This window comes from Camelus bactrianus, chromosome 35 (genome assembly GCF_048773025.1).
Source record: "Camelus bactrianus isolate YW-2024 breed Bactrian camel chromosome 35, ASM4877302v1, whole genome shotgun sequence".
NCBI lineage: Eukaryota > Metazoa > Chordata > Mammalia > Artiodactyla > Camelidae > Camelus > Camelus bactrianus.
In genome coordinates this window covers 15233308-15253141 of record NC_133573.1, presented here as the reverse complement: position 1 = coordinate 15253141, position 19834 = coordinate 15233308, and the positions used below count along the sequence as shown (strand labels likewise).

The following is a 19834-nucleotide window of genomic DNA, read 5'->3' as shown; positions in this document are numbered from 1 at the left end:
AGACAAAATTTATGTTAAACCTTATTACTGCAAGAAAACTTCATAATATAAATGCACAGTTGTATAAATTGTAGACAAGCTCTCATCTACATTTAGAAAAGCATATTTAGGTCTTTTTGATATGTTTTACTTGTATGACTACATTTTGTGGAAAATCATTAAAAAGCCAAAAAGGATGCAATATCTGTGGTTTTCTTAAACTAGTTATTTTTTAACATAGCTAAAAAATTCAATGTGACGGTTTAACAACTCTTATTTTCTTACGGCATTCTATTCCTTAGACATAACAAAGCAGTGAAAGAAATAATGACGATTAAAAATGTCCCTTGGAAAATGAAAAATGCCAATGGAAATGCACTAATCTAGTTGATTAGAAATCTACTGAAAATGATCTCATGTCTGCCAGCATGCTGACTTCTCTCTTTGTTCCCTGCAGGATGGATGACATATTGATTGGGGCACCTCTCTTTATGGAACGAGAATTTGAGAGCAACCCTAGAGAAGTAGGGCAAGTTTACCTGTATTTGCAAGAGAGCGAACTCGTCTTCAGGGACCCACAGGTCCTCACAGGCACTGAGATTTTCGGGAGATTTGGTAGTGCTGTGGCACACTTAGGAGACCTGAACCAAGATGGATACAATGGTAATTTACACCAATGCATGGAAATTACTCATGTGCCACAATTTTATGTTACTGTGACATGAAAGAAACAACAGACTTCACAATGGTGTGTGTGGTACAGCTCTTATGATTGGTCCTTAATAAACTATCCAAAAATCCTAGGACAGTTTAAACTTTATTTAGTTTTGGCAAACATAGATGTTACATGGAAATTTTCTCCATTGATTTAGGGTGTCCCATAACAGCTCTGAATAAAGCAACAATTATTTTTAAAACTGATGTTTGGATTACTGACTTGAAGAGAACCAGAGATTCTTCTATATGAACAGGGTCAAAACAAATAAATATATGTTGATATATTAGTAAATATATTGCCTTCTGAGTAATCCAAATGGGTTATGTATGAGTTATGCTGAATTTTAATTGGTCTATAAACTTCACCTTAAAACTACCTTCATTGTCATAAAGTAGTATTAAGTTCTTAGTTTAGGATTGTGGTTCTGTAAGGTAAGAATTAATGAATGCCTTCTAAGTGCCTCTCCTCAGAAGGTATATGCCAGCTCACACAAAATTTTGCATACACTTTTTAGGACCTTTAAATTAAGAAGCTGGGTATAGTGAGTGTCTTGAAGTTTGAAGGAGTAATAAGAATTAGCACCAATAAAATAGCTTAAGGAGTATTCCTATCAAATCAAAGTATTCATTAGTACCTTTGGCAAGGAGCACATACTTTATACTTTGTATGATTTCTTTGAAACAAACTATGTCTCAGCAATGTATGGTTAGTAATTTTTAAAGTACCATAAAACATGAATGCACATTAAAGGCTTATGGTTCCAGGGAAATTTTTTAAAGACAATTTCATCTTTATCTGATTTGTTGCTTTCAAAAACTGCCCTATTCCTGAGCCCCAAAGGAAATAAATGATGCTAAGTTATCTGTGGAGTCATCTTTTTCATCCTCTTTTCTTCTATTTTTACTTTCTCCTGAACCGTTAATGCTGTTTTTAAGAGCTAAGAGAAACATTTCTAATGATTTAAAATGGGTTCTACTTCTTGGAGCCTTGGTGTCCTTGAGTATCAAGTAGGTAAAATAATGCCCAAATGGGATTCAATTGAGAGTCACATGTAAGCTCACTGACTCAGATGTGAAGAAGGTGCCCCTTTCTACCTACCAGATGACCATATCTTTATTTTCTACAACAGTATGAGTTTTTAGGCCGTTCATCCTTACCTGTTAAGTGAAAGTGGATTTATGATCCTTTTATGTCGTGAAAATTGGTTCACAATTTATACAGTCTTATCAGGCTTACAAACAGATGAAAAACAAAATGAGGACACATGCTGCGGTATGCGGTGTGGGGCTGTTTGGGTATTGTGTTTCTGGTGCTCTTTTTCATGTAAATTTCAGTAGTTATGTGTATTATTTAGAACAATCCTGGTGAGCACAATATTTGGAAGGTGGTTTGCATTCAGTGCTGTGTTTAAGTAGGAGTCAGACATAAGAGCGCTGTTTGGTTTCCCAGAGTCCTTAGCTGTGAAATGGGTGTTGCCTATATCATGGGTGACATCATCATTCAAGGATATAATCTTTGTGAAAGAGGTTATTTCTTTTCTTTTTTCCTTTACATGAAAAAATCTATAAAGTGATTTAAATTTATTTTTCAGCCATAAAATAATTAAAATAATGCCATTTGCAACACCATGGAGAAGGTTATTTCTTTTAACAAGAATCTCTAACGTACACTGCAGAGGAGCCTCATCTGGTCTACCAGCCTGGTGGTCTGTCCCAGCTCTTCCTCCTTGTCACTCACTAGGTTCCCATGTAGACCACCCTCTGACTGCCAGGCTCCCTCCATCTTTGGGCCTTTGCACAGTAACTCCTTCTGCTGGAAACACTTGCCCCTCTGATTCCACCTGGTTGGTTCCATCATGTTCCCAGATTTCAGTTTCAAGATGGGCCTTAGAGACACCTTGTCTGACCATGGAATCTAAAATCACAATCCAGTCACTGCACTGTATCAATATTTTTAAGATTCTCTATGTAGCATTTGTTGCTTTCTATCTTCTTGACTTTTTCTTTATTCAAGTTGTCCATGACCTGCTCTAGAATATAAACTTTCTAAAAGCAGTGTCAGGTTCATTGTTGTACTCACTGTACCCAAGACAGAGTAGGCCCTTGGTAAATATTTCTTGAATGGATAAAAGATGGCAAATAATTGACTCTTGCTGCAGCACTACAGATTTTCATGGAAAACTTAATAAGCTTTTTGGGCTGCATGGTACTGCTCTTTGATTATACTGCATTCTATGTCTAAAACATTCTTCTTTATTTAAAAAAAATGTTTATATGTCTCTGTTTGTAGATGTTGCCATTGGTGCACCCTTTGCAGGCAAGGATCAGAGAGGCAACGTGCTCATTTACAACGGGAACAAGAATGGCTTAAACGTCAAGGCTTCCCAGATTCTTCAAGGAGTCTGGGCCTCACAGGCTGTCCCTTCTGGATTTGGCTTTACTTTAAGAGGTGATTCAGACATAGACAAGAATGATTACCCAGGTAAGGTTTGCTTTCTTTTCCCATGAGAGAGTCCACTTCCTGGAAGGAGCCATTCTCTGGAAAATGCATCATGTGTAAGCAGTTCTCTTGTCCAGGCTACAGTCAAGCTTAAACGTGGCATAGATTCTTTGGGTAAGATTCCGGAGCAACTTTCATGAGACTTTGAAGACAGACAAAACAAATATTCCCTTTCCTGTCAAGAAATGATGTTAAAAGAAGCAAGGTGGCTTTTTAAAAACTGCACTGGATATAAAACTTATCAATTGGGCAACAAAAGTTTTTATTTGAAACCCCTCAGTAATGTGTTCTCCACTGACAAAGACAGCTTGCATCATATCCCTTTTAGAGCAGTTTATTTTAACCCTGTAATTCCCTTTTGAGCACATAGTGCCTATGAATTAACTTCTGCACCTCAACATTTGTGTCATAAAGCTCATGGTTTTGGAGCATAAATATTTTCCAGCCACATTTGGGGGTTTTCCAAAGATAGGTTGACGTTTTTTAAAGTGAAGCAAAAAGAACGGGTCCATGATATAGATCATAGACTATTCTTGATCGCCTAATTCATGTAGAGAGTTCAGTAGAAATCCGTAAAGCACAGTGAGGTAATTCATGTTTTATGCACGCAGTGCTGTTTTAAAGGATTGTTTCAGTAATCAGGGATTTTAGCAAAGAACATTAGACTTCTTGGTTTTGTGGTTCAGTTTTCACTTTTATGTTGGTTATTTATAAGATGGTTTCAATAAATACTTACAAATCATTAGTAGTTAACTGACAGCTTCAACTATTTATTGAAACTTTGTCTCCTCCATCACCCGTTCCCTAATTGAGTATTTTCCATATGTAAAGCTTTTTTTTTTCTGGTTTGGGGGAGCATTCAGTAAACTAACTGACTAAATATACATGACTAATTTCAATCCTTCAACTCTCTTCCCCTCTGGAATTAGGCAAAAAGGTTACTGCAGTTTATTCTTATAAATTTGCCAGAAGTTTTTCATGGCACTCACATAGACATTGCAGTGGGCTCAAAGCAGTTTTAGTATTATGTTGTATAGGAGTGTGTTCTACCTGTGGCATTTTCAAGGGCATCTAGTTAAATTAATTGTCTTAGGTTATATTATACTAACCTAATCAATGATGATTAGGCTTTTTTTGAGGGGGGGTGTCTCATACATAATCTATTCTATTTTAAATAACCCCAAAATGAAATCCCCTATGATTTCTTCCCCAAATATGGCAGGATAATTAATGAAATCATTAGTCACCATTCAAATCCTGGGTTGCAATTTTAGAGAAACAGTTATTTTAGAAAGTTAGTACTATTCCTTACATTCATCATAGTCTTCCCTTAGTACCAGGGAACTTGACAGAGAATGGCCATGCCTTCCACAAGGGAAAGGAAATAGAGACTGTATGGATCACATAGCCAGTCTATCAACTTCCTTTGAAGACTTCTAAATAAGGGCCAGGAAGAAGAGGAATGTGAAACAACTGTTCTCTCAAGGAATGTTCCCTCCAGGGAGTTGGGTAAAGAAGTAAGACAAGGAGAAGCTAAAGTAATTGCAATGTCAGTAATTAGTCACCTCTTAATTACCTCTTGTTCATCCCTTCTTGACAATCAGAGAAAAGTCATGTGAGGCCATTCACTAGTCAACAGCTTTATGCACTGAGGCTGATTCAATTTACAGTAACCAATGACATTAATGCAGTATATCCATCTGTATGTAAAGTAAATGCTCTTTACTAAGGTAGGACTGTTAATGCCACTTAGTTGAATTTTTCCATCACCCCTTCTCAAGATAGTCTTGAGGCTTTCAGAATTCGTCTGGACATCATACTCAGTAGACCTGAGTTCTGGTCCCAGTTCTGCCTCTCAAATATAGATGTCTTGAGCTTCATAATCTTGCAATATTTTCCCTGATCCCATCTTCTTGTGAAAGAGTGCCATTCAAAGAAGGCTTTCTATCTTGACACCAAGTCCCCAGGAGGCTAATGAGAGGAAAACTGCCTTATAGGCAGGTGACCAGATTCTGTTAGCTAGTGTAGCCAATTTGAAATTTGCATGCATAATACAGGAATTAGACACGGAACCTTCCTCATTTTTCTATAAGTGAATTCCATGTAACTCTCAAAGCCTCCATTTCCATGATGGTGGAAAACCTTAATATTTGCAGTCACTTCTAGATTCAGACTTAATGTCATTTGGGTAAGTATTCATCAAGACTCTCTCTTTCCTCCCTCTGTGGCCACTCTCCCAAGGAATGGAATAGTGAAGGGGGTGCCTGTTGTCCAGGGGTGGAGAAAGGGGCACCTGGTCCAAGAGCATCATCCGTAGTTATTGGCCTCTGGCTGAAGAATAGCTCAGTATCTCATGGTCTTTGACGTGATGCTTGAGCTTCTGTGCTTAATTCAGTGGTCCACTTAGTGGCCACTACCCAGAAGTTCCATGTGTCTGGGTCTTCCTTGTCCTGATTTGCTTTCTTCCGGTTCACTCTCAGCAAGCACTTCTATGCCACGGTTGGGACTCAAATACTCACAGATTGGGGCCTTTCAGTTTCTAAGATTGCCTTTGGACATATCCTAGATTATTCCTCTAGCTATTGTTTATTTTCCACCTAGATGTCTCTTACTCCAGCATGTAAGAGGGTTGAAGTCTTCTTGGGTTTGGCTTGAGAAGTAGCAGAAGCCCTCTTTTCCTACCAAAGGTTACTGGGTGGCATGCTGAAGTAAGATCTATGTTCTCCTCCTCCATGGCCTGTTTCGTGGTTTTCCAAACCAGCCTTTTCTGGAACTTAAAAATAGATATACTTTTCTTCCTCTCTGTGGTCCTGCTTCTTCAATCCAAAGAACTCTGTCTTCAGATTATTGTCCCTTCTATGAGTTTCAAAATCCATTCAACACACCGACTTCCTTCTGCTAGGATGCATCTTGGTCACCACCTAAAAGCAGTGGTCCTCCATCTTGGCTACACATTAGAATCACCTGGGGAACTTTAAAAAATTTGTATGCTCAGGTCACCCTCCAGACCAGTTAAGTCAGGATCTCCAGGGGGCAGAACCCAGACCACAGTCATGTGTTTAAGTGACCTGGGTGACTCCAGTGTACAACCAACCAGGGAACTAATGATCAAGAGTAAGGCTTCCCCCACTTTAAGGGACTGGATTACCTAGGCATCTTGTTTGAATGCAGATCCTGATTCAGTAGGTCAAATGGGCGGGAAAGACTTCTCATTTCTAGTCCCTGGTGGCACGATTAGTGCTGGTCTGCACACCACCTCCTGAGTAGCAAGCTCTGAAACTGGCATGCATGTCAGTTACCTGTAGTGCCTATTAATAAAGGCTGGGTGCGTGGCACTCCCTCAGATATTCTGACTTCCCAAGTCTGGAACGGGGTTTAGGGCTTTGTGTTTTTACCCAGTAGCCTACTCTGAGAAACACCACCCCAGAGTCTCCATGCCAGGTTCCCATGCCCACAGCAACAGATACACAGTGCTCTCTTTTGGCAAGAATGGGTTAGCTGAGCTCTGGCATTTAATTTATTCTTCAGCAGGTTGCTAAACGGGGGTGGCAGGAGTGGGGGCAGCCAGGCCTAGGGTGGAGTACTTGCCTAGCTTAGGAAAACTCCTAAATGGAGATTCGAGGGCACTTCTCTTGTGTAGTGGGGCCTGGAGTACCTCCCTCTCGGCGAGTGAGAGAGAAGATAGAAAAGCACTCAGAAGTCTGTGACATGCCTCACTGGCGCTGCTGCTGTTGGGAGTCGAATGTTTTCCCTGGTGGAGGCCCCGTGTGGATTGGGACACAGAGCTGGTGGAGGACGGGGCCCTGGGCAGGGCTGGGGGACACGTGGAGGAGATATGCCTGCTCAGCTGAGTGCTGGCCCGGCCTGCTGCTGCTCTGGAGACCTTGAGCAAGGAACTTGGTCATCTGTAAAATAGGGTGAGGAGCCCTGCCCACCTCACAGGGCTCGTCTGAGGTCTGCCTGACAGCCTTTCAGCTTTGGGACCAGCAGAGTCCTGGCCAGTGTTAGGGGTGATGAGGATGTCGAGGGTGACGAGGACAGGGACAAGGAGAACGAGTACTGAGGATTCACTTTGTGCCAGGCACGTGCCGAGTGCCTCCCATACCACCACCAGTGCCATCGCATCCAGGCCGCTGGCACCTCTCACCCAGACCCTGCAGCCGACCCCCAGGCTGGTCTCCGACTCCGGCTCTGCTCCCCTTTGGTCCGTTCTCTGCCAGTGGCTGAAGCAGGCTTCAAACAGCACACCACCCAGTGGCGTCTCGTCCCTTCTGTGGACCCTGCATGAGCAGCTCCTGCCGACCTTGCTGATTTTACCTACCCTACTTGTCCCTGTCCCTCACGCCTGCAGCGCCCCAGTCCCGGACCTTGGCCCTTGTTCCCTCTTCCTGGGTCACTCTTCACCCAGATTTCTGTGACCTCCCTCCACGCTTCATCCAAAAACATTGTCAAACCCAGCCTTCTCATCCCCTCAAGCCAGGGCCCTGCTGCGGGTTCCCTTTTAGCACCTGAGTTCAGCTGCCACTACCATACAGGCATGCGCACTTCTCCCACACTGGACTCTAGGCCCCAGGGGAGCAGGCAGTTGGTGTCTTGTTCCCTGATGTGTCTCCAGCCCCCATAACAGGGTCTGATACAAGGTTGGTGAATGAACAAATCAACATATTTCATTTAGTCTCACCCCATGACATAGGCACGTTGCTATCTGCACTTCACAGATGAGGAAGGTAAGCTCAGAGAGATGGATTGACTCGCTCATGGTCACCTAGCTGCAGCAAGACAGAGCCGAGCTCTGAGCCCAGTGTCTGTACCCCAGAGCCCTGTCTCAGCCAGTAGCAGCTCCCACCTTCCTGGAATCTAGGCAGGCTTGCCCTGCAGGGGAGGACAGAAGTGTGAGGGGGCTGAAAGCGGGGAGCAGGTGGGATTAGACCCCAGGAAGGGATGAAGGTGGGCCAAGGAGAAAGTGAGAAAACAAACTGGAGGGGTCTGAGAGGGCCGCTGGGGCGGGGACCTCAGCGCAGGTCAGGACAGGGAGCCCCAAGGAGAGAGCCCCTGGGCACCCCTGCTCCTGAGGCCGTCTCTGTCACCTGTGTCCAAGCTCCCTGCCCTGGCTCTGTTCCTGGCATGATCTCCGCTTCCCAGAGGAGCTCAGGACTGGCCTGACTTCCCGGGGTGGAGAAGCACATGGGGAGACAGAGCGAGTGTGTGTGTCTGTCCAGCCTCGCTGTTTGCGTTGTCGTCACATCTTAATCAGCCTATTTCTGGGAGCGATGACTTCATCTCCTGTTTCTCGACACAGCCATTGTCAGGCATCCATAGAAAGACTGGGCCTGGCACCATCCATGTTCCCTTAATGAGCTGGGTTGGGAGAGCCAGTTGGCAGACCCTAACCTGACCTGGTCGGGGGGGCTTACAGTCAGGTCTGCCTCCAAGAGACTCCCCTTCTGGAGGTTAGCCTTAGATCTGGGCTCATTGACCCTGGCAAGCCCAGTGCAGCAAACTGTAGCCAGCCAGGGCACATGCTGTGTTGTGGGCTAGGGGTGGTCACACCCAGTCTCTGCCCTCAAGGGCTCCTACTGGCCAAAGGAGGCAGATGGGTCAGTGGGCTCTACACTAGAGGGGCTGTGGGTGGACAGGGAAGGGAGCGAGGACTCCACTGGGGCTCAAGGACAGCTCCACAGGGCTGGTGGTTGGGCCGCAGAGTGAAGGTGATGGCTGGTGGAAGTTTCCCCTTGGAGAGGAGGGACGGGGCTTGCTGGTAGGCCTGGTGGCTGTGTTGCTGTGTACATGTGCTGTGTGTTGGCCTGGGGAGTGGCAAGGGACAGAGTAAAGGGCAGTGGGAAGGGAGGACTTGATCCTGAAGGTGACTGGGAGTGGGAAGGATTTTTAAGAGGGTCTGAGCAGTGGTTTCAAAACAGCTCCCTGCCCACGGGAGGTGGGTCTGGGAGGAGGAAGAAGAAGCTGGCAATTGAGAGCCCGGCCCTGTTTTCCCTTCATCCTCCAGGGAACGGGTCTCCTCTCTGCCCCTCCCCCATGCTGCCAGGAGCTCCATTCCCCAGCCCTGGAGGCTGCTGGACTAGGGACAAGCGGTTGTGGGAGGTGGTGGGGATAGGGATTTAGGGTGGTCTCTGAAAGATGGTTTGTCTGGGCTTGGGCAGCTCTGGACGGCCCCTGAGCCTCAGTCCTGAAAGCACATCCCTACTCCAGGCTGATGGAAGCCTTGTCTGGAGGCGGGGGGATGGGCTGAGTGACCCCTGGCCGGATACAGTGCTGAGGGGTAGGTGACACATTGTGTCACAGTCATGACCAGGACGTGGAGGTAGGGGACCCCCACCAGGGAGTTCCCTGGGTCCCAGCACGGAGCAGCCCCTGAGTGAGCCCACCTGCCCTGCATCCACCACTTCCCAGCTCCACAGCCTGGAGCAGCTTACTTAACCTGTCCAACTTCATTTTCCATCCCATTGTACCTGCTTCCTGGGATATTTGTGAGGATTATTTGAATTTAAAGGGGAAAGAGCCTGGCAGAGTGTCCACACACAGGAGGTACCCTGTCTGCTTAGCTGGGCAGACAGAGTGGCTGTGGTGGTAGGGGCAGAGGGCAGTCATGCTCACCAACATTGTCAAGGCTCCCTTAGGTTTCTAAGGGCCAGAGGTGGGGAGTTGTTGGGGAGCAGGGGTGGGAGAGCTGGCTAGTGTGGAGGGGTGACGGGAGAGCCTTGTTGAAGGAGCAAAGAAGTGTAAGTCCCAGTCTTCAGAGCTCAGGCAAATCACACATCTCTCCCAGCCTCAATTTCAAGGGCCAAGGAAGGAGTGAGGAAGGGTCAGAGCCGGCAGGGGACAGGCAAGGGGCTAACATATCTGTTAAAGACTTCTGTGTCATTTCTTCCAATACTGAGAGTCAGCTAACTGCCGCTTCTTGAACAGACACCCAGCAGGGAAATGCTCTGAAAGGGGCCCTTCCCAAGCTGAGGATGGCCATGTCCTCCCACGGAGGATGGTCCGATCTCCCATAACCTTGAACACCACCCATCTTCCTTCACGGGCCTTACTGTTCCAGCTGTTCAGCATTGTCTTTTTTGGTAAGAGAATAGTTCAGCTCAGCAAAGATTTCCTCAGCATCCTTTGTCTTGGGTCTGTGTTGGGCCCAGGGGATGCAGGGATGGTTATACTGACCCAACTACCAAGGGGGAGGAGGACTGTTGAATTGTCTCGTGTTTCAAGACGTAAATGTAAAAGCAGCATCGGGGGCAAGAGGCTCTGGGTTGTAGGCTCTTCTCCTTCCTGCCTGTGGGGCTGCGGGCAAATTACAGGACCGCCGAACCTCAGCTGCTTTAGCTCAGAACCTCGGTCAGTCTCTGCTGATCCCTCCCAGCACAAAGGTGCTGTGATCACTTTTGGATTATTAACTTCCTCTGTCCTCTCCAGGTAGAGAGGCCTGTGCTGAGTGCAGTTTGAGGGCAGAGCCAGAGGAGTGGACTCCAGGGTGGTAGACTGACCTGACCCAAGTTTGAAGTCAGTTCTGCAACTTAATATTTATGTGACTTTGAGCAAATTACTCCCTCAGTTTCTCTTTGGGACTGGGTTTTCTCAGCTGTAAAATGGGGACGATGATATGCCTGATGTGGTATGTCCTGGCCCTGAGGGAACTCAGCAGCAACATTAAAGCTGCTGTGAACCTCTTCTCTCCGCGGACAGTGCCTGCTCCGTGCCAGACACACACCCCCGCCCCTCACCCCTTCCCAGATCCAGGTATCAGAGGGGAGCCAGTTAGTGGAGGTCTTCAGCCTGCACTACCGGGAAAAGAGGCCCAGAGATAGTAAGTGGCAGCCTCGGGCCTGCGGCTGACCGAAGAGCATGAGGATGGGCCCCCCAAACAATTCAGGTGGGGCGCGGGCCTCCGCAGAGAGCCCCCTGCAGTGGGCAGCAGGCATCAAGTGATTTTAAACGCCTTTGACTGGAATATATACTAGTTTGAAATTCTGTCTTGCTTTATGAAAAGAAAAGTTTGCTAATGAAATTAATAGTGTAAACAAGATTTGGGGAGGGAGGGCGGCCAGGGGAGGGGGTCATTTGAGCACACTTCAAAGAACATCCTTCTCCAGCATCTTAGCCGCACCATTTGCACACGTAATGATTGTATTAATTATAGGTGGCCTCATCTGTTAACAACAGGTTTGCCAGGCTGTGCTACATTCTTGTAATCACCCAGTCAGAATTCTCTGGCATGCTTTTCTCTAAAGATAACAAGAACAGTAATAATAATGCAAGTCATTTTTTTGATCCCTTGCTATGTGCCAGGCATCCTACTAGGCACTTGACTGTCATCATCTCATTTAATCTTCACAGCAGCTTTGTGTGCCAGAGATTCTTATCTCCTGTATACAGAGAGGTTAGGTAACTTCCCTGGGCTCACGCAGCCGTGAGCTGGCAGTTGGGAAAAAGACCCAAGGTCTTGCTAACTTTCGTGCTCCTTCTGCTCTGGGGGAGACTTGACATGTTTGCTCTTTATCTCGAAGATTTCCCTGTCTTATTTGGCCATCACAGAAAAACTCCCTTTCTGCCAAAGAGGAAGCTGAGACTCTAATAGGTTGTTGAGGGTGATGCAGGAGGCGAGCCCAGGACCCCTAATTTCTAGGGTAAAACCAGCCCCACATCCCCACCCACCTGCCCACAGAGTGTGTGTGTGGAGGGGGAGCCCCTCCTTCCTCCCCTGAGATCTTGAGGACAGGAGGGTGTCTCTAGCCTCTTGAAGTAGGGATGGGCTTGGCCTCACGGTCAAAGAAAACTATGAAGCAATAACCAGGGAGGAGGACACCAGCACGTCCTAAATGGCGTTGCATGCGTTGTCACTAAGTCGGAGGTTGCACATGGGTGGCTCATGGCCCACAGGCTGGTTTCATTAGGTCTGGTAGGGCAGAAAGGTGTTTTTTTTAATAATCTGTTCCTGATATTTAAGCAGTCCTAAAACATTCACCTTCAACATTCACCAGAAAAATCTGGATTTTTGGCTTTTCTTGAAAAAACAGCCCTGGCAGCACTGGGTCTGTATTCCTGCAGGACAGAGAACTGGCCTCTGCAGCTCACCCCAGGCTCCTTTACTCCCTGGAAGGCTCTGAGTTTGCTTGGCCTGCATTAGGTCTTTCCAGTGATTCTGGGAGGGGTGTATGGTGGGGAGATAGTGTTCCCATTCCATAGATGATGAGCCTGTGGCCCCACTGGACCACTCTGTAAGACGTTGTCAGCTAGGCCTTTAACCTCTATCTTCATTGTCCACCTTGTGTGGTTTTCACTCCACCTCACCACCTCCCAGCCATGTCCAACCCCCACTGTCCGCCAAGGCAAGAAAGAAACCTTTCACAGGCCTAATGACTCAAAAATAACCAACAGTGAGCCCAGGGAACTGTTCCTGTCTCCCCCTCTCCTTTTCCACCCTCCCCAAGGCCGGAGGGGACATGGGAAACCTATTCATTTAAACTCAGTTATTTTCTTGAAGACAGAATGGAACTGAATTGGGTCAGTGGCTATAGTTGCTGTGCTCAGCTGTTTTCCCTGCAACAACATCACCCGCCGGCTGTGTTGCTGGGCTCTGTGCCGCTGGGCTCACCAATTAGAACTCTGTATCGGTGGCCATTCCTCGGCAGGCTTGACTCTGAAGGAGAGGAGCCCCCTCTGCCCATTTACCCCACAGGCTGCCGGAGTGGGGTCCAGAATCACGTGCTCACTATGAACCCAGGCTGCCCGCCCCCAGCCTGCGGTGGACACTGGAGTTTCTACTGATGAGCCAGCAAAGGCGCAGAGAAATTGAGTGCTTGCTGGAAAGGCAGGCCTTGAGCCAGGCACGACAGGGACTTTACTGGCTAGGTTACTTGGAGCAGAGTACTTGACCGCTCTGCACTTCCGTCTCCTCGTCTTGTAAATGAGGTACAAGGTCTTGACACACCCCCTGGGGTTGGGCTGTCATGATGTAAACGTGACTCAGTGTGCCAGGGGCCTGCCCCCCGTTAACCCGTCTGTCCACACTCATTCCCTTGCATGATGTGCCACGCACAGAGCTTGGTGGAGGACCCAGACCTCAAAAGGAGGATGTGCTGGGACACCCTCCTCTCTTTGAAGCCTTTCCCTATACTTTGCACCCAAACTGGAACGGTTGTCCCTGCAGTCATTATAGGTCCTCTTGTTGCAGAAAAATGTGTTACAGCTCAGTTGTGACAGCAGCCTGGATCTGGGCGAGAGACCAAGCAGCACTCGGAGAGTTGGAGAACTCAGGTTTATCATGCCAGCAGGCCCAGGGGAGTTAGCACTTCAAGCTCTGGACCCCATCTGTAGGTTTACACAGGACTTTTATAGGCTGCTAGTTTTACACTTTGCAACATCATCTGTAAATAAAGTACAACAGAAGTTGACAAACCAGGAGCAAGCTTTGTAGAAATAGACCAATCAGGAGTGAGAGTAATAACCAAGCAGAAGTGAGAGTAATAACCAATCAGGAGTGAGGGAAGTAATCAATCAGAAGTGACCTCAGGGAACCAATAGAATTCTAAGTGTAAGTTAGCCACTTTAAAGGCAAAAAGTAAGATAGAGCCTCTGGGCCAGGGAACTGGACGGTGCTAAGAGGAGAGCAGCGGCCCTGCCTAGGGGTCCTGCCGGTCTTTTTATGGGGCTTCCCGCCTCACTCTGATGGGCCAGCCCTGTGCTGAGTACTTTTGCAGCTTCCTCTGGGCCCACAGCCTGACAAATATGCTTGTATTGACACTCATGTCTGCATGCATCCCACCCTCACTGGACTGCCAGCTTCTTGGGGACAGAAACTGTGTGTCTTTTTCACCTGCCTGTATCCTTCCTAGCTGTGTGGCCTCGGATTGGATGTTTTCCCATAGATGGGAATTGTGATGCCTCCCTCTGGCACGTGTCACAGAGAGGAGGCCAGTAGTGTCAGGCAAGGCAGCAGCAGACTCTTGCAAAACACACAGAGGGAATCAGATCAGACGCTTCCATTCCACTCTGTTGAAGCAGGGAATCTCTAAGAGCAGGGCTCTGGGGAATTCTGGGAGGGGTTGTAATTGCTGTCTCATTGCAGGATTGCTGTCTGTTTACGTGGGGAAATGAGGACAGGGAGGTGGTCTGTGGGCCTCCCCTCCATCTTCTCTGCTGAGGAGGGCTGAGCCTTCCCTGAGGCAGCTGCTCTGGCTTCACAGTTTTCTCCTGCTGCCCAGGGCACAGCTGGGATGAGTTAGGACCTAGCCAGCCATCGCTGACCCCTGGGCCCCCAGGTTACAGTGCCTGGCATTGTACCTCCCCTCTTGGCAGAGTTGGAACCGGGAGGTGGAGCAGGGCCTCCTCACTGCATCCCCTTCTCTGATTCCAGGGGTTGGGGAGGTGTGGATAAGGGAGGTTTGGCTTCCTGACCTTTCAGGGTTGTGGTGAAATTAGGTGGCTTATGTGACTTGGGTAACAGGTCTGGTGTGGTGATGGCTGTGAGGGCAGGGCCTCACCCTGGTGAGCGGGCCAGGACCTGGGGCCTGGGCAGTAGGTGACCCAGTCAGAGACAGAGAAGCTAGGCTCTGGTGGGAGCACAGTGAGTAGCACTCAAGTCTCTGGGGAGGGGCTTGGGGACAGACCACAAACTGACCTAGCACACTGTACAGTGGGGCCGCAGTCACGGCCTCATACACCATGCCCCTCCCCTCTCCCTCGCCTGTTGATAGCACTCACTCCCTGGAACACCGCGCTGGGCTCACCTGGGACTTGGCACCGTGACAACCAAGAAAGAGAAGTGCTGACCATGTCTCATTGCTTGTTCGAGTAAATTTACTCTATGTTTTTCCAAGGAGGTGTCACATGGGGAGGAATTTACTCACCCTAAATGCTTTGATGGAAACATTACATTTTTTGAGTGAACATGTGTCAACATCACTGTGGGGGAAAGGTTCTAGGATTCCCTGCCAGCTGAAGTCATTACCACAAGATGCTGGTGGGGGGCCTGGCAGATGGGGGTCGGGGAAGGAGGTAGCCAGAGGGCAGGAGCCTGGCTGGCCTAATGGGAGGGGAGAGGGGTTGGAGCTGGGGGGCTCTCGAGCAGGTGGAGAGGAGGGAGGGAGTTAGGAAGCTGCAGGCTGATGATATACATGAACCCCCTGGCCCCCGCCCAATCACAGAACATGGAGCATGCGGAGCTTGAGGGGTGGGGACAGGGAACAGAGGCTAGGGAATGGTGAGCACTGGAAGCTCAGGCCAGAAAGATAGGCCAGGGCCAGATTGTTGAGGGGACTGGAATCACAGCTGCCACTAACTAGCTGTGTGACCTTGCGTGGCATTTTCAACCTCTCTGTGCTTCAGCTCCATTGTAGTAAAAGCATCTCTGTGAATTCCCACAGCTGATGGCTTTTTGGAAGATTAAGTGAGATAATGTATGTAAAATACCTAGCACTGGGCCTGGCACATAGCAGGTGCTGGGACACATTTGTCATTTGTTGGTGATGATGAAACCACAAAAGCATAGATGCGCTCACATAAATTAACAGCTGGGGCACACTGAAACTGCTACCCAAAGCTAGCCCTCAGTCTAATACCAAGTTTGTTTCTCACCATCAGCTAAGTGCAGTGAGGGTCTCTTCAGAAGCACTTATCCATGCATATCTAGATTCTAGGGTTGACTCTCTGTGGGGCCTCCTTCTCCCGTCCTTGTGCTTGCTTCTGTCCTGCAGACTCGTCCCGAGGTGGTGGGTTGTAGCAGCACCCTCCTGTGGCTGAGGCAGTTCTGGGCAGGCCGCAGAGGGCCGCCAGCCTGTACATAGCTTCTAGAAAGAAGGGGGCTGTGATCACAAGAAAGTTCCTCCCTCATAGGTTGTGAGCATCTCTCTTCCCAAGGGGATGTGCAAGCATTGCCTGGAAGTGTTCCTCAACAGCCTTGCTGCTGGCTCCCCTGTACCACAGGAAGTGGGAAGCTCCTTGAAGAAAGGGGGTTCCAGAGTCTCCCAGAGAGCCAGCACTTAATAGGAGCTCAGTTGTTGAGAGTCTGGAGCAGGCTGAAACCACCGAGGACTGAACGGGGGCTTGTGATTGCCTCTAGATATAGAGGCCACAGGGTAGGCAGGAACCCAGGCAGGGGCTCTGTTCCCCCACTGGCTTGTTAATCCATATTTACATGGAGGGATTGGATTCCATAATCCTATTGCATCAGAAAGTTAATGCAGCAGCCACCCTAGCGGAGGCTTTGATTAGCCCCTTTGGGTGGTGGCTATAAGGGAAGTAGATATGATTCCCTGCGTGTGATAGAGGCTCAGTGCTTGGAAAACTGTGGCTTCTCTAGTGGGTGACCCCAGGCAAAAATGTCGAGTTAGCTGGGTATGCCTTTCCCAGAGGGATTTTGGTTCAATGAGGGCTGTGTCAGTGTCACCCGAGACCAAAAGGTGGGGTGGCATGTGGGCTCATGGGTCCAACTGCCCATCTTGTAGCATTCACAAACCCGGGCAGTCCACCTAGCTCACCCCCTTGTCTCTTCCATCCAGCACTTCACCACCCCCCCCCCCCCCCGCCCTGCTGGCTCAGCCCAGGATGTAGGAGACACCGCCCAGAGAGGGAACTTGAATCCAGTTCTTCCCAGCTAGGGGAGCTGTCTGGTTGCCTGGCTGGCTAGTTCTGAGTCGGAGCCCCGCTCACCCTTGGCCCTTCTGTCCGGGTGACCTTGTCTGCCCCTCTGTCTTTGTTTGCATTTAAAAAATGTCTGACTGGAAGTGCGGGGGAGGGAGGGTGCTGGTCCTGGAGTTGGGGGGTGGGGGTGATCAGGGCTGTTGTTCTGAGTCTGACCAACTCCAGCGGGGCCTCCGCGGGCGGCGGGGTTGGGCCGGGCCTCTTCCCTGCCCTTGGCTGGAGCACAGTGGTGAGTGGGGGCGGAAAGCGGTTGCAGCTGGGGGCAGCTGGTTGCGGAATGTCCCGGCCACCGGTCGCTCCTGGCCTGGAGCCGGGGTGCGGGTGGGAGAGGGGGCGGTGAGCCACTTGGTCGTCGGAGCCTGGCCTGGACTGCTCTGCAAGCCGCGCAGGGTAAAGGTGCTTTCTGCTTGCCCTGGTCTTTTGGTTACCCCTGCCCTGGTTCTGCCAGCTTGTCTCAGACCAGCCAGAAAGACACGTATATTCGTTCAGGACATCTGTTAGTGCCTACTTTGTGCCAGGCACGTGGCTGGAGGTCTACCAGGCCTACCAGGTGAACAAGCCCTATTTTTGCAGCCCGGACTTTCTCCCGGTGGGAAAAGGGGGCCCAAGCAAGTTTCAGATCAGTTCTATGAGGAAAATGAAGCAGGGTAATCACTTGGAGTAGGGGTGGAATTTGCTCCTTTAGCTAGAGTGGTAAGGAATGGCCTCCCCTAGGACCCGCATGACTTTGATCTCAGAGCAGAATGAGGAGAAACCAGCCTTGCCTAGAGCCAGCATCCAAGGGAGGGAATGGCAAGTGCAAAGGCCCGGAGGTGGGACTCGGACAGGATATGACCCTGGGCAGAGCCTGCAGTTTGGGGGAGGAACCTGAAGCTCGCTGCAAGCCTCCTCCAGCTTCCCGGACAGGATCGGACCTGGAGCTTGGTCCCCAGGCTGCATCCTGCCTGGTGCCCTGGGAGGGCTACTGGCTCATAGCTGGGAGTGTATCTTTCTAGACTTCTTGGACCTGGAGGTTGTGCCATGTGGTTACCTGTATGGAAGACTATAATTTTCCACTTGTTCCTTGGAGGGCCTGGAAATCTCTAGATGTTGTCACTGTGGTGTTTTTTTAAGTCATTTTTGAAATTTCAACTTGGAAGACAGAATCAGTGTGTGCTTTGCAGGAAGGGGAAGCCTGTCTGGTCACACCTATTAGATGCTGGCCTGGGCTGAGAGCTCCCCTGATCTGGCTGGGAGAGGCACCTGGGTGCACGCCATCCTCAGAAATGGGTCTCTGTGGCCTCGGACTCCTCAGTGACAACCTCAAAAAGATCCTGGGCTGGGCCAGAGGAGCTGCTCTGTGGAGACCCAGCCATCCTCGAAAGCCGGATCTGGCTCCAGGGCCCCTGGTGTGCAGACCTGGGTCAGCCCAGGGGCCTACCCCACTGCCAAGGTCTGTGGGTGGCTCTAGGGGTAAAAGGGATGCAGGAAACTTACTCGCTGATGAGTGGGCAGGCGACCTCGATGGCTGTGGGTCAGAGATGGAGGGTGTGGGGGTGGCTGTTTCTCTAAGGAGGCCCAGCCCTGGGACTCCACCTGCCCCAGGACCCTACCTGTCCTGGGACCCCATTGGTGCCCAACAGGTCCTTCCACACCAGCCCAGGTTCCTCACTGGCCCTGGGAGAAGGAATGGAGACTCTCCCCAGAGGCTTGGGAGGAAAAGTGAAGGTGGGGGCTGGGGTTACTGGTCTGGCTTCTCTCTCCTGGGAACCAGTCCTCCTGAAGCATCAAGTCATGCGGGAGCCAGGTAGGGAGAAGCCCACTGAGCACTGGACAGAGGAGGTGGAAGCAGGCAGGCGAAGCAGTGGGGAAGGAACTTTAGGCCCAGGGAACTGGTGGGGTTGGCAAGGTGGGCTGTGAGGAAGGGGCTTTGACCCCAGGCTGTGCAGCCAGTGAGGGCCCTCGGGCTCCTGTTCCCTTAGCCTGGGGCTCCCAGCGCAGGTAAGGAGAAGGGCAAAACCGCTGGGGCTCCCAGCCACTGCCTCTTGGAGACAGATTTAAGAATCCTCCGCTTTCTCTCTGGCGGTTAGTATTGCAGGAGAGAAGCTTTACTCCTAAAACTTATATTGATCCAGACACTAATAAAAAGTAAAGAGTTTTTTAGAGCAAGTTTTTTTCCTGTTTTTCTACTAGAGCAAAGAACATCAGAGCCCTAAAACACAGATTTGTTTTCCTCCCTCTCTCTAGGTTTGGGTGAGGAGGGCATGGGGATTGGCCTTGTTCAGGTTTCACCTTTTCAAGGAACCTTCCCCGATTGCACAGGCCTGCAGTCGTCCCTCTTCTCCAGCAGTTAACCGAAGCTGCCACTGTGCATCTAGTCTCTCCCCCAAAAGGGCTGGGGTGTTACAGAAGCCTTCACGCTCACCCGAGACCACAGGGCAGTGAGAGGCATCTGCCTTGGAGGCAGCAAAGGCTTGACTCTTGACTTCTTGTGTCTTTCTAGATCTGAGTCTTTTGCTGCCCTGTTCTTTGCGTCTCCATATTTATTTCATAAATACTTCTTGAGCTCTTACACCTTGCCAGACCCTCCCCTCAGGATGCAGAAATACAACAGACATAGCCCTTGGCCACGCAGAGCTTACTTCTGGCAGGAAAGACAGGTAACCATAAATGAATGGAGAAACAAATAAGTAATTCTGGATTGAGTGATGTAAGTCAGGATTTTTGTCCAGTTCGTTCAGCACCTGGATTCCCAGTGCCTAAAACAGTGACCGGCTCATACTTTTGCACATAATAAATACTTGCTGGCTGAATGAGCAGGATGATAAGAGGGAAACAGCCAGGTGTTTCTGTAGCAAGTAATGGGGGTGGGGCAGGACCTGTTGTAGCCAGAGCAGCTGGGGAAGGACTGAGTTCCACCAGAGTCCAGAAACCAGCCTTTTGGAGAAGGGGGTGGACCTGGAGCTCCCACTGAGGGAGCAGCAAGTACAAAGTCCCTGCGGCGGGAGG

The 19834-nt window shown here is 49.4% G+C and overlaps 1 protein-coding gene across 1 annotated transcript in view; it reads left to right on the top strand.

Annotated features, from left to right (window-relative positions):
• ITGA8 (integrin subunit alpha 8) overlaps positions 1-19834 on the top strand; it is a 172365-nt gene that overhangs the window by 49776 nt on the left and 102755 nt on the right. The window contains exons 12-13 of the mRNA XM_074358333.1: positions 437-642; positions 2987-3178. Of these exons, the coding sequence (XP_074214434.1) occupies positions 437-642; positions 2987-3178 (398 nt within the window). The remainder of the gene's footprint in view (positions 1-436; positions 643-2986; positions 3179-19834) is intronic.